This window comes from Gorilla gorilla, chromosome 19 (genome assembly GCF_029281585.2).
Source record: "Gorilla gorilla gorilla isolate KB3781 chromosome 19, NHGRI_mGorGor1-v2.1_pri, whole genome shotgun sequence".
NCBI classification, from domain to species: domain Eukaryota; kingdom Metazoa; phylum Chordata; class Mammalia; order Primates; family Hominidae; genus Gorilla; species Gorilla gorilla.
In genome coordinates this window covers 31914882-31929272 of record NC_073243.2, presented here as the reverse complement: position 1 = coordinate 31929272, position 14391 = coordinate 31914882, and the positions used below count along the sequence as shown (strand labels likewise).

The 14391-nt window shown below is 41.6% G+C and overlaps 1 protein-coding gene across 1 annotated transcript in view; it reads left to right on the top strand.

Annotated features, from left to right (window-relative positions):
- CMYA5 (cardiomyopathy associated 5) overlaps positions 1 to 14391 on the top strand; it is a 104261-nt gene that overhangs the window by 73536 nt on the left and 16334 nt on the right. The window contains exon 9 of the mRNA XM_004058646.5: positions 117 to 264. Coding sequence (XP_004058694.5) covers positions 117 to 264 — 148 coding nt within the window. The remainder of the gene's footprint in view (positions 1 to 116; positions 265 to 14391) is intronic.

Sequence of the window (14391 nt, the reverse complement as noted above, 5' to 3'; positions counted from 1 at the left end):
TCTGATGAAAAATTGAAAACAGAATCACGCCGAAGCCGTGGAAGATCACGTGCTTCTCAGGTCCCAGGAAAGCAAGCTGGCATTGCTCCACGACTGTCCTGACTCTCTTTCTGCAGCACCCTCCACCCCTGTGATCCGCGCTGAGGACTGTACTGTGTGTTGGAACACAGCCACTATCCGATGGCGGCCCACCACCCCAGAGGCCACGGAGACCTACACTCTGGAGTACTGCAGACAGCACTCTCCTGAGGGAGAGGGCCTCAGGTAAGGGGCCCTCTCCATGGGAGAGACTGCCCAGAGCCCAGTAACCAAGCTCTGGGTCCTAAACTACCCTCTAGCTTCTGCTCACCAAGGGAGAAATGCCGTCTAAAATCCTGCTGAGCTAATGAAGCCACTGACTCGATTTGCAGCTCTATCACAGTTCATCAATGAACTCCAAGTTTGTAATAAAACACAGGCTACAATGCAGAATAACTCCCTTGTAAGAAAAATGTATGTGAATTTTAATGATAGAACATTCTTTGAGGTATATTTAACTTCAGTCATTAGACAGGATTTATGCATGTTTTATGGGTTTTTTACTAGCTATATCAGAATCCGTACCACCTAACTCAGGAAACTAATAGTGAACTTGTGTATAATGTAAATCCAAATGTCTCCATGATAGATTGGTAACATTAAGGAGCTAATTACATATATATTATCATGGAGACATACCTGCCTCTCCAAAAGCATGAAATATGTAAAGAGATTCTTCTAGGAAAAAAGAAATGTGACGCTCTCTCACCAAGATGCTGAAGCTGACATTCATCAATAAGCGGCTATGTGTCCACTAGGCATTTGGTAAGTGTTAACTTATCTACCGAGGTGGTGTTTTCTTAGCCTCCCACCTCCTTGCTGTGGAGCAGCTTCATGTACCATGATGCATATTCAGATCATTCTTAATACTCATATTTTGATAGAGAGGTTTTTAGTTTTTCTTTTAAACCAAGTTTATTGAGATAAACTACTTTGGTAGGATATGGAACTTAGGAATAATGGTATGAAACTAGACAGCTTTTTTTTTTTTATTACACTTTAAGTTCTGGGATATGTGTTCAGAACATGCAGGTTTGTTACATAGGTATACACGTGCCATGGTGGTTTGCTGCACCCATCAACCTGTCATCTGTATTCGGTGTTTCTCCTAATTCTATCCCTCCCCTACCCCCCTGCCCCCCAAAAGGCCCCAGTGTGTGATGGTCCCCTCCCTGTGTCCATGTGTTCTCATTGTTCAACTCCCACTTATGAGTGAGAACATGAGGTGTTTGGTTTTTTCTTCCTGTGTTAGTTTGCTGAGAATGATGGCTTCCAGCTTCATCCATGTCCCTGCAAAGGACATAAACTCAATCCTTTTTTATGGCTGCATAGTATTTCATGGTGTATACGTGCCACATTTTCTTTATCCAGTCTATCATTTGGGTTGGTTCCAAATCTTTGCTATTGTGAATAGTGCTGCAATAAACATATGTGTGCATGTGTCTTTATAGTAGAATGACCTATAATCCTTTGGGTATATACCCCGTAATAGGATTGCTGGGTCAAATGGTATTTCTGGTTCTAGATCCTTGAGGAATCGCCACACTGTCTTCCACAATGGTTGAACTAATTTACACTCCCACCAACAGTGTAAAAGTGTTCCTATTTCTCCACATCCTCTCCAGCATCTGTCGTTTCCTGACTTTTTAATGACTGCCATTCTAACTGATGTGAGATGGTATCTCATTGTGGTTTTGATTTGCATTTCTCTAATGACCAGTGATGATGAGCTTTTTTTCATATGTTTGTTGGCAGCATAAATGTCTTCTTTTGAGAAGTGTCTTTTCATGTCCTTTGCCCACTTTTTGATGGGGTTGTTTTTTTCTTGTAAATTTGTTTAAGTTCCTTGTAGATTCTGGATATAAGCCCTTTGTCAGATGGATAGATTGCAAAAATTTTCTCCCATTCTGTAGGTTGCTTGTTCACTCTGATGTTAGTTTCTTTTGCTGTGCAGAAGCTCTTTAGTTTAATTAGATCCCACTGGTGGATTTTGGCTTTTGTTGCCATTGCTTTTGGTGTTTTAGTCATGAAGTCTTTGCCCATGCCTATGTCCTGAATGGTATTGCCTAGGTTTTCTTCTAGGATTTTTATGGTTTTAGGTCTTATGTTTAAGTCTTTAATCCATCTTGAGTTAATTTTTGTATAAGGTGTAAGGAAGGGTTCCAGTTTCAATTTTCTGCTTATGGCTAACCAGTTTTTCCAACACCATTTATTCAATAGGGAATCCTTTCCCCATTGCTTGTTCTTGTCAGGTTTGTCAAAGATCAGCTGGTTGTAGATGTGTGGCATTATTTCTGAGGCCTCTGTTCTGTTTTATTGGTCTATATATCTGTTTTGGTACCAGTACCATGCTGTTTTGGTTACTGTAGCCTTGTAGTATAGTTTGAAGTCAGGTAGCATGATGCCTCCAGCTTTGTTCTTTTTGCTTAGGATTGTCTTGGCTATGCAGGCTCTTTTTTGGTTCCATATGAAATTTGAAATAGTTTTTTCCAATTCTGTGAAGAAAGTCAGTGGTAGCTTGGTGGGGATAGCATTGAATCTATAAATTCCTTTGGGCCATATGGCCATTTTCACAATATTGGTTCTTCCTATCCATGAGCATGGAATGTTTTTCCATTTGTTTGTGTTGTTTCTTATTTCTTTGAGCAGTGGTTTGTAGTTCTCCTTGAAGAGGTCCTTCATATCCCTTGTAAGTTGTATTCCTAGGTATTTAATTCTCTTTGTAGCAATTGGTAATGGGCATTCACTCATGATTTGGCTCTGTGTTTGTCTATTATTGTTGTACAGGAATGCTTGTGATTTTTGCACATTGATTTTGTATCCTGAGAATTTGCTGAAGTTGCTTATCAGCTTAAGGAGATTTTAGGCTGAGATGATGGGGTTTTCTAAATATACAATCATGTCATCTGCAAACATAGACAATTTAACTTCCTCTCTTCCTATTTGAATACCTTTTTTTCTTTCTCTTGCCTGATTGCCCTGGCCAGAATTTCCAATACTATGTTGAATAGGAGTGGTGAGAGAGGGCCTCCTTGTCTTGTGCAGGTTTTGAAAGGGAATGTTTCCAGTTTGTTTTATTTATTTATTTATTTTTGAGATGGGGTGTCCCTCTGTCAACCAAGCTGGAGTGCAGTGGTGTGATCTCGGCTCACTGCAACCTCTGCCTCCCAGGTTCAAATGATTCTCCTGCCTCAGCCTCCCGAGTAGCTGGGATTACAGGCGCATGCCACCAAGCCCGGCTAATTTTTTTGGGTATTTTTAGTAGAGACGGGGTTTCACCATGTTAGCCAGGATGGTCTCAATTTCCTGACCTTGTGCTCCGACCTCTTTGGTCTCCCAAATGCTGGGATTACAAGTGTGAGCCACCACGCCTGGCGCTTCCACCTTTTGCTCATTCAGTATGATATTGGCTGTGGGTTTGTCATAAATAGCTCTTATTATTTTGAGATACATTCAATGAATACCAAGTTTATTGAGAGTTTTTAGCATGAAGGGGTGTTGAATTTTATTGAAGGCCTTTTCTGCATCTATTGAGATAATCATGTGGTTATTGTCATTGGTTCTGTTTATGTGATGGATTATGTTTATTGATTTGCATATGTTGAACCAGCCTTGCATCCCAGGGATGAAGCTGATTTGATTGTGGTGGATAAGCTTTTTGATGTGCTGCTGGATTCGGTTTGCCAGTATTTTATTGAGGATTTTCACATCGATGTTCATCAAGGATATTGGCCTGAAATTTTCTTTTTTTGTTGTGTCTCTGCCAGGTTTTGGTATCAGGATGGTGCTAGCCTCATAAAATGAGTTAGGGAGGAGTCCTTCTTTTTTCTGTTGTTTGGAATAGTTTCAGAAGGAATGGTACCAGCTCCTCTTTGTACCTCTGGTAGAATTCGGCTGCAAATCTTTCTGGTTCTGGGCTTTTTTTGGTTGGTAGGATATTAATTACTGTCTCAATTTCAGAACTTGTTATTGGTCTATTCAGGGATTCGACTTCTTCCTGGTTTAGTCTTGGGAGGGTGTATGTGTCCAGGAATTTATCCATTTCTTCTAGATTTTCAAGTTTATTTGCATAGAGATGTTTATAGTATTCTCTGATGGTAGTTTGTATTTCTGTGGGATCAGTGGTGATATCCCCTTTATCATTTTTTATTGCATCTATTTGATTCTTGTCTCTTTTCTTCTTTATTAGTCTGGCTAGTGGTCTATTTTGTTAATCTTTTCAAAAAACCTGTTCCTGGATTCACTGATTTTTTGAAGGGTTTTTTCATGTCTCTATCTCCTTCAGTTCTGCTCTGATCTTAGTTATTTCTTGTCTTCTACTATCTTTTGAATTTGTTTGCTCTTGCTTCTCTTGTTCTTTTAATTGTGATGTTAGGGTGTCAATTTTAGATCTTTCCCACTTTCTCTTGTGGGCATTTAGTGCTGTAAATTTCCCTCTAAACACTGCTTTAGCTGTGTCCCAGAGATTCTGCTATGTTGTGTCTTTGTTCTCATTGGTTTCAAAGAAGTTATTTATTTCTGACTTAATTTCATTATTTACCCAGTAGTCATTCAGGAGCAAGTTGTTCAGTTTCCATGTAGTTGTGTGGTTTTGAGTGAATTTCTTAATCCTGAGTTCTAATTTGAATGCACTGTGGTCTGAGAGACTGTTTGGTATGATTTCCATTCTTTTATATTTGCTGAGGAGTGTTTTACTTCCAATTATGTGGTCAATTTTAGAATAAGTGTAATGTGGTGCTGAGAAGAATGTATATTCTGTTGATTTGGGGTGGAGAGTTCTGTAGATGTCTATTAGGTCTGCTTGGTCCAGAGCTGAGTTCAAGTCCTGAATATCCTTGTTAATTTTCTGTCTCATTGATCTGTTTAATACTGACAGTAGGGTATTAAAGTCTCCCACTATTATTGTGTGTGAGTCTAAGTCTCTTTGTAGGTCTCTAAGAACTTGCTTTATGAATCTGGATGCTCCTGTATTGGGTGCATATATATTTAGGATAGTTAGCTCTTCTTGTTGTGTTGATCCCTTTGCCATTATGTAATGGCCTTCTTTGTCTTTTTTTGATCATTGTTGGTTTAAAGTCTGTTTTATCAGAGACTAGGATTGCAACCCCTGCTTTTTTTTTCTTTCCATTTGCCTGGTAAGTATTCCTCCATCCCTTTATTTTGAGCCTATGTGTGTCTTTGCACGTGAGATGGTCTCCTGAATACAGCACACCAATGGGTCTTGACTCTTTATCCAATGTGCCAGTCTGTGTCTTTTAATTGGGGCATTTAGCCTGTTTACATTTAAGGTTAATATTGTTATATGTGAATTTGATTCTGTCATTATGATGCTAGCTGGTTCTTTTGCCTGTTAGTTGATGTAGTTTCTTCACAGTGTCGACGGTCTTTACAATTTGGTATGTTTTTGCTGTGGGTGGTATTGGTTTTTCCTTTCCATATTTAGTGCTTCCTTCAGGGGCTCTTGTAAGGTAGGCCTGGTGGTGACAAACAGCATTTGCTTGTCTGGAAAAGATTTTATTTCTCCTTTGCTTATGAAGCTTAGTTTGGCCGGATATTAAATTCTGGGCTGAAAATTCTTTTCTTTAAGAATGTTGAATATTGGCCCCCACTCTCTCCTGGCTTGTAGGGTTTCTGCAAAGAGATCCATTGTTAGTCTGATGGGCTTCCCTTTGTGGGCAACCCGACCTTTCTCTCTGGCTGTCCTTAACATTGTTTCCTTCATTTCAACCTTGGTGAATCAGATGATTATGTGTCTTGGGGTTGCTCTTCTCAAGGAGTATCTTTGTGGTGTTCTCTGTGTTTCCTGAATTTGAGTGTTGGCCTGTCTTGCTAGGTTGGGGAAGTTCTCCTGGATAATATACTGAAGAGTGTTTTCTAACTTGGTTCCATGCTCCCTGTCACTTTCAGCTACATCAATCAGCCGTAGATTTGGTCTTTTCATATAGTCCCATATTTCTTGGAGGCTTTGTTTGTTCCTTTTCATTTTTTTCCCTCTAATCTTGTCCTCATGCTTTATTTGATTAAGTTGATCTTCAGTCTCTGATAACCTTTCTTCCGCTTGATTAATTTGGCTATTGATACTTGTGTAGGCATCAAGAAGTTCTCGTGCTGTGTTTTTCAGGTCCATTAGGTCATTTATGTTCTCCTCTAAACTGGTTATTCTAGTTAGAAATTCCTCTAACCTTTTTTCAAGGTTCTTAGCTTCCTTGCATTGGGTTAAAACATGCTCTTTTAGCTTGGAGGAGTTTGTTATAACCCACCTTCTGAAGCCAACTTCTGTCAATTAGTCAAACTCATTTTCTGTCCAGTTTTGTTCCCTTGCTGGTGAGGACTTATGATCCTTTAAAGGAGAAGAGGTGTTCTGGTTTTTGGAATTTTCAGCCTTTTTGCACTGGTTTTTCCCTCATATTCGTGGATTTATCTACCTTTGGTCTTTGAAGTTGGTGACCTTCAGATGGGGTTTCTGTGTGGACGTCCTTTTTGTTGATGTTGATACTATACTTTTCTATTTGTTAGTTTTCCTTGTAACAGTCAGGCCTCTCTGATGCAGGTCTACTGCAGTTTGCTGGAGGTCCACTCCAGACCCTGTTTGCCTGGCTATCACCAGCAGAGGCTGCAGAACAGCAAAGATTGCTGCCTGTTCCTTCCTCCGGAAGCTTCATCCCATAGAGGCACCCGCCAGATGCCAGCTGGAGTTCTCTCGTATGAGGTGTCTGTAGACCCCTGCTGGGAAGTGTCTCCCAAGTCAGGAGGCATGGGGGTCAGGGACCCACTTGAGAAGGCAGTCTGTCCCTTAGCAGAGCTTGAGTGCTGTGCTGGGAGATCTGCTGCTCTCTTCAGAGCTGGCAGGCTGGAACGTTTAAGTCTGCTGAAGCTGTGTCCACAACTGCCCCTTCCCCCAAGTGCTCTGTTCCAGGTAGATGGGAGTTTTATCTATAAGCCCCTGACTGGGGCTGCTACCTTCCTTTCAGAGATGCCCTGCTAAAAGAGGAGGAATCTAAAGAGGTAGTCGGGCTAGAGTGGCTTTGCTGAGCTGCGGTGGGTTCCACCCAGTTTGAACTTCCTGGAGGCTTTGTTTACACTGTGAGGGGAAAACTGCCTACTCAAGCCTCAGTAATGGCGGACGCCCCTCCCCCCACCAAGCTCGAGCATTCCAGATCGACTTCAGACTGCTGTGCTGCCAGCGAGAATTTCAAGCCAGTGGATCTTAGGTTGCTGGGCTCCTTGGGGGTGGGATCCACTGAGCTAGACCACTTGGCTCCCTGGCTTCAGCCCCCTTTCCAGGGGAGTGAATGGTTCTGTCTTGCTGGTGTTCCAGGAGCCACTGGGTTATGAAAAAAAAACTCCAGCAGCTAGCTCGGTGCCTGCCCAAATGGCCGCCCGGTTTTGTGCTTGAAACCCAGGGCCCTGGTGGTGTAGGCACCCGAGAGAATCTCCTGGTCTACAGGTTGTGAAGACCATGGGAAAAGCATAGTATCTGGGCTGGAATGCACTGTTCTTCATGGCTTCCCTTGGCTAAGGCAGGGAGTTCCTCGACCCCTTGTGCTTCCCGGGTGAGGTGATGCCCCACCCTGCTTCTGCTCACCCTCCATGGGCTGCGTCCACTGAGATGAGCTGGGTACCTCAGTTGGAAATGCAGAAATCACCCAGCTTCTACATTGATCTCGCTGGGAGCTGGAGACCGGAGCTGTTCCTATTCGGCCATCTTGCTAGCCACCTCTAGACAGCTTTAAATAAAGTGTGTTATTTAAGCTCTTGTTTATCTTCATGATCAACAACTATTTATTTAGTTATGATGTGAAATTTTATATGACTGAACAATGATGATAGTTTCTTTCAAGTTGAAGACAGGCTTCACAAAATAATGATCAAAGGATGAATTAATATCGGGTGGGGGACGTTTTGGTGGGATGTAGGCATTTAAGCAGAAGCGTAAACATAATAAGTGTTCAAGAAACAACATCTCTTTTAATGTGCCAGCTGCTGGAAGGCAGGCTTCGGTATTAGCAAATAGCTTAGAGGTGAACTCTGGCCAAAACAGAGGGAGAGAGGAAAAAAAAAAAAAACCAAACCAGACTTTTATTGAGCATTTACTATGTGCCAATCACTAGCCCAAGTACTTTAGGTATGTTGCCTCATTTAATCCCCACAAAAACTCTTAAGATAAAACAGACACTTTGAGAGGCTTGTCAGCTCGTATTAGCAGTCAGGATTTAAACCTCATTTTGTAAGATTTCAAAGTCTAAGCTGTTAACCCTTGCTTTACGTCACTTAGGGGAGTCCTGGACCTTAACTGTGAAAACTCATTGATGCTATATGAGAAGAACCCTGTATCAGAAGTGCCAGAGTCCCAGAGTAATCTCTCCCACCATTTTCTACCATCTGTAAGGAAAACCCAGCTCTTTCAGAGGCAAGATCAGCCTGCTAATGAAGGCTCTGAAATGACTCATTCCCTTAATGGCATCCGTCCCCAGTTGGCATTTGCATAAATCACATCAGCACAGTTGGATACTTAAATCAACAGAAATCTGGAAACCCTGAGACCTAGTAGCCATCTCACTAGGGAACAGTGATGTCATCTCATAAATATGGCTACAAGGAGAAGGGATGGGGGAATGGCATTCCATTGAGGGCCTTCAGCTGGCCAGGAACTTGCCTACTCTCAGTGAACCTTCTCAGCAATCCTATGAGGCAGTTAGTGATCTCCACTAAATCAGACTCAGAGACGTTAAATAATCTGGCCAAAGTATGAAATGATGGAGTGAGGGTATGGAGTCAGGATTCAAACCCAGGCCTGTCTTCTTCTTTCAACTAGTTTTAAAACTGCTGCCCTGAATAGACTGAGGCATCCCTCAATAGCCTGATGACTGGGTGGTACCATGCATCCTTAGTTTTCTCTGTCCCATGAGAAACATAGATATGAAGAGAGAATGCACTACCATTCAAATCCCCTCTCATTAATGTTTTTCCCTTCCCTGATTATCCTGGGGACTTTGCAACTAAAAAAAAGGAAAAAGAAAAGAAAAGACTCTTTCTGATAACAACAATGCATTCCAAAAAATCCTTTGCAAAAGCCAAAGAAACCAATGACGGTTCCATTTGTAGGAAAAAAAAAAAGACCATCCACCAATTTCATTAAGACCAACATCGAGCTTATTAAAACATAAGGCTTGCCATTAGCTTATTCTATTTGAGATCTTGCCAATCAATTCATTTTTATTTTTCTTGTTGCAGGCAAGCATATTAGGGGCTGGCTAAGCAAAAATTTATAGTAGAACAATACAAGGGGTTCTTTGCTATTGAGTGGTTATAGTCCAGCAAATTTAGAAATAAAGGGAAGTTGCACATGCGAAGCCCTGTTGATAGTTTAATGCTGGGTTAGATCTGGAGTTGCTTTCCATTTAGGTACTAAGAGGCCCCTCAGTGCCAGGAGGTGCAACGATATGTTCAGTCCATAGCCCAGGTTTGACTCTCCAACCTCTGGATCCCTGCTGAGTCTGACAATAGATAATTTTTTGAGGCAGGAAAAAATTTATTGGCCACAAATTACTATTCTGTTCATTTGCTAAGTCTACTGCTGACACACCGCATCAGAGCCATCCCCCATCAATACAGGCCTCAATATCTTATTCCCTAGGTTGGCATCAACAGACTGAAATAATTCATCTTTAATCTCAGAGTCCCAGGACTGCAAAACTCATTTTTATCTCTTTGGTTCTTTAATGTAAGAGTTCAAGACGGAAGGAAAATTCTGCTCTTTGGGAGTGGCCATGTGTTGTGGTTCTTTTGACCATCTGGTTTTCACAACCAACTTTAAAACATTCTTTACACGGTCCGATGCTTCAAAATTCTGTAAAACATTAACTATTTAACTACGATCTGTGTAGTTCAATCTCTAAGATGTCAGTTGTGGAGAACAAGTCTTACAGTAGAATTGATGTATAAAGAAGCTCAAAACTTGATCATCTCTAGTCAATAAATGCAAACAATTCCTCCTTTTTGTCCATTATATTAGAACCCCATTCTTCACTTTGATTCTTTGCACAGCAATGGATGAAGTTACTTGGTCTCTGAGAAAGAACAGCAAGCCAAGATTTGTTTGATCTCACTCCTTTGTTGGTTCCATGAAGGGATCATTGTGTGAAGTTGTCATCTCAGTGCCTATGACAGTGCCTGGCATATTGTAACTACTCAATAAATATGTGTTACTGGAATGAGTAAATATCAATTAGCATCAAACACATAACACTGACTAGTAAGAAAAGTTAGTCTAGCTTTGAGGATAATCTCTTATTTAAAATGAGGAAAAAAAATAAATTGTGCCAGCAAAGTAAAGAAGAATGGATGAATTAATTGTAGTGCTTGGATATTTAACCAGGAGATAGGACTAGTCTAATCTGTGGACTGGAAACCTTCCCATGGGTAACTCATAGGGAAGGACTTTACAAGCTTATTTATCCATTGGTTATATAACCCTTACATAGGTTCTGGATTTCATGCAAAAACTCTGTAGTACTAAACTAGATCCAAAAATTGATCCAGAGGTCCCTGAGGGAAATTAGGGGGATCAAAGATTACTTCCATTTGTTGTGGCTTAGTTTAACTGAGCCTGGACCATAAATGGGGTATGAACGGGGAACTTATCTGTGTAGATACTCAATAAATGTCTGTTTCACGAATGAGTGAGTGAATGAATGAATGAATGAATGAATGAAGGGGATTAGCCAATCTCTTTTTGTCCTTGCCCACTTCAAGCCATCTAACTGGCTGGATCTCCAGCAAACAAGATAGGGAGCAAGAGCTAAATGAGTTCACATTTCTTTTCCACCCCCAATCCCCGATAAAACAAGCAGGCTTCAAAGCTCTGGTATGGTGTAGGAAGACAAGTTGAAAGGAAATGAAAAACAAAAAGGCAAAAAAAGATGAGTAATATTAAATCACACGCACACATGGAGAGAGGGCATTGGTTGTCCTCTAGATTGGAGAATCTAATTTTGGTTGCCAGAATAGAAACACATCCATCTTCAGACCTGCAGTCCTTCCCCAGGTATAATGGCCTCTGGCGATTCCAATTTAAGACCAAAGGTGCTAGTTGAACTTTTATGGTGGGCGTTTGAATGGAATGAGCCTACTGTGCCCCCAAGTTACATGACGCAGTGTCTGAAATAGCTGAGCAACTGCCCCCATTCCATAATCCTCACAGAAAACATTTGCATATTTTTGCGTGTGGGCACCGAGGCTCGGTCCCAGCAGTCGGCCCCTGTTGGGTTTGGGGTAGGCGGGAGTGACAATCCCCGGCTTGTGCGCGGGGGCTGAGGGAGCTCCTACTCACCTTCTTCCTGTTTTTCTTTGAATGCTCTCCTCAGGTTGGGTGGGCTCAAAACACTTTCAAAACTTTTCCACCGTTCTGCTGTTTCCTCAGCTGTTCTGTCTCTCCTGTGTGGAGAGAAGTCAGAAGAAGTGTGGGTGGAGGAGGGAAAACTGAGAGAAATATAGTACAGGGATTAGCTGTGTGGGCTGCAGCGAGAGAAGCCGTGTATTGAATGACAAATCTGTGAGAGTCAATATGCCAGAAAGTAGCTGGGAGTGAGTCTCCTGCTCCCTGGCCCTGGATGAGGCTATGGGCTGGGGAGACACTCCCGGGGCCATCCTCCAGGGCAAGCATTTCCAGGGAGTTGGGCTCAGGGTGCTGGGCCTGTGAGCTCATATTCCTCCTTCTTCCAGCTTTTGGGGCCCCACCTGGTGGAGCGGGAACAGAATTGCCTGTCATAGGTGGGTGTTTTCAGCTGGGGACACCCACTGCTCTGTCTGTAGAATAAGGACAAATAAGGGTAAGTTTCCTAATGAACTTAGTGTAGAGTGAGGAATCCCAGCATTTTTCTTTCTTTAAATCTTTCTTCCTAAGCCTTCAGATGGATAGGTGATGACTGACCAGTGGTCAACAGCAAGAGATTAGAGCTTCCTTGCACCCTGTGGGTAAAGGAGGCAGTCATTCCTGCTCCTTGCTTCTTCACAGGGTGACAGGAGGGTCACTGACATGATTGGGCCAAAATTCTCATTGAGTAATTAAAAGCTAGTCACCAATCTGTAGGTGAAATTGTTTTCCTGACCCAGTTGTCATATCCCTCTGTAGGGAGCCTTTGGGAGAGGGAGTTATGCAAAGATGATTCCCCATCGCATCCCACAGTGTCTTGGCGTTTGGCTTTTCCTAAATGAAATCTATCTTCCCAAATGACCCTTATTTGACTTTGATCATGTACAACACCTCCTAGTTGTACAGTAAAACCTCAGTCAATGGAAACCCAATCAGTTCCTTCACTTCTAACTTAGGCCTGTCAATTTCCAAAAGTATTCAGGTTGTCCGCAATGAAAGACCCAGACATAGTAGAACCAGTAAAACAATCCTGTGAGAACAAGAGCCAAATAATGCAGGACTGAAGAGACTGAAAATGAAGAGCTGAACCTCAATGGAACACAAAATTTGAATCTGAACTTACTGGCAGCTAAAGAGAAAACAGGAGAGAGGGGGAGACAGCAAGAGGAAAAAAAGAGATTACATAACTCATCTCTTTTTTTAAAAGGAAGCACATTTCACTAAGAGAGACAATTATATTTCTTGACATTCAGCTCTAAGATGAATTTTTCATGTAGATCTTTATATAAGGGCTATTGAACAAGATAATAGTGATTGTCTTTAAGAGCAGTTTTACAAAAGCTGCAAAAACGTTCTCTGTATAACCATTATTTTAAACAGGATCTGAAAGCATAATGTGAAGTAACCATTCTGGGCAGGCAGTTTTATGAGGATCTCAAGGAATTGTTTGCCTGTTTGACTGTGGAGGGGTAAAGGAGGGCCTAGAGAATCCAGAGGAATGAATGTTACTAAGCTCCTGGGATTCTCTGCCTGGAATATACATGATACCATTCAGCCTTTGGAGGGTAACTATAGAGGAAACAAAAATCTAGAATGTTTCTGCTGGGACCTTTGGCTTATGCTGATTTTGCAAGAATGTTTAATTATAGGAAAGTCTAAGCCCCATGGTTGTCAGGATTCAGCCCCCATGTTACTTTTCTACAGTGTTGTGAACTAAGAGTGATGTTAGTTCACACCTGTAATCTCAGCACTTGGGGAGTCTGAGGTGGGAGGATCACTTGAGGCCAAGGAGTTCAAGACCAGCCTGGCCATTCAGCCCCCATGTTATTTTCCACACTATTATGAACTAAGAGTGAGACACTTACCATCGAGTCTCATAATATCATCATTTATCAAAAGAAAAATAGTTCTGTTCAAAAATTTTTATTTACCAACTTTTTAAGAAGGAAAATCTTCTCAATCCTGATTTAACCAAGTGTTTCACCTTAAACAAAAAGTTCCATATTGACAGTTAGTTAAGATTTTATAAGGAGCTTCACACAGCCATGGCTATTCAGTTAGTTTTTTATATTTAATGTTGCTCATGTTCTCAAGTAGTTTTTTTTTTCCTTCCCACCCCTTCTTACCCCGCATTATCTTATGATTATTTTTCCCAACCTAAATGATCATAAAAATCAACCGGGATGCTTACTAAACACCTAGATTCAAAGGCCCCTCTTAAGATTCCGATTCAGAAGATCTAATATGCCCAGGCAGGCTTGGGGAACACTGCCTTACCAGCTGGTCCTTCAGGGCCCAGCCATGTACTGTGTTCACAGTTCACACTATGTGGTGTCGACTGACTGCCTGAATGTTGGTGCTGCCAATGTGAATGTCAGTAAAAGCCAACTGTGTTTTTTAAAAAACAATACCTACTTAGCCATCTGTGGTACACTGCAGTGACGACACTAACTGTAGGCTGCTCCTAGGAATCACGGCACTGGATTCCTCCATATTGTTTGTACACAGGCCGCCCCGCTCCCCTGGGGAGAAAGCATGCTTAGATCCAGGGGTTGGACATGGTGGTACAGAGAACAACCACACCCTGTAATTGCCAACCCCTCAAGTTACCTTAAGCACATACATACTCCTTTCCTTTTTTTCCATCCCATACAAATTGCTGAATTATCAAATTCCTGGAGAAGCTACTTCACAGTTTTCAAATTAATGTCCCCTTTGAGATTGTACAAACACATTCAACCAACTCCTGAACTTCTGAGCTGGTAATATAGCTCTTAAAAGTAAAATATTTAATTAAATTTGGATAGAGAATATGTATTTATGGGTACAAATTAAAAAGATACAAAAGAGAATACAGTGGAAATTAAGTCTCCTTTCTACCTATCCTTTACCTACCCAATTCTCCTCCCCAGAAGCAATTACTGTTACCTGATTCATAT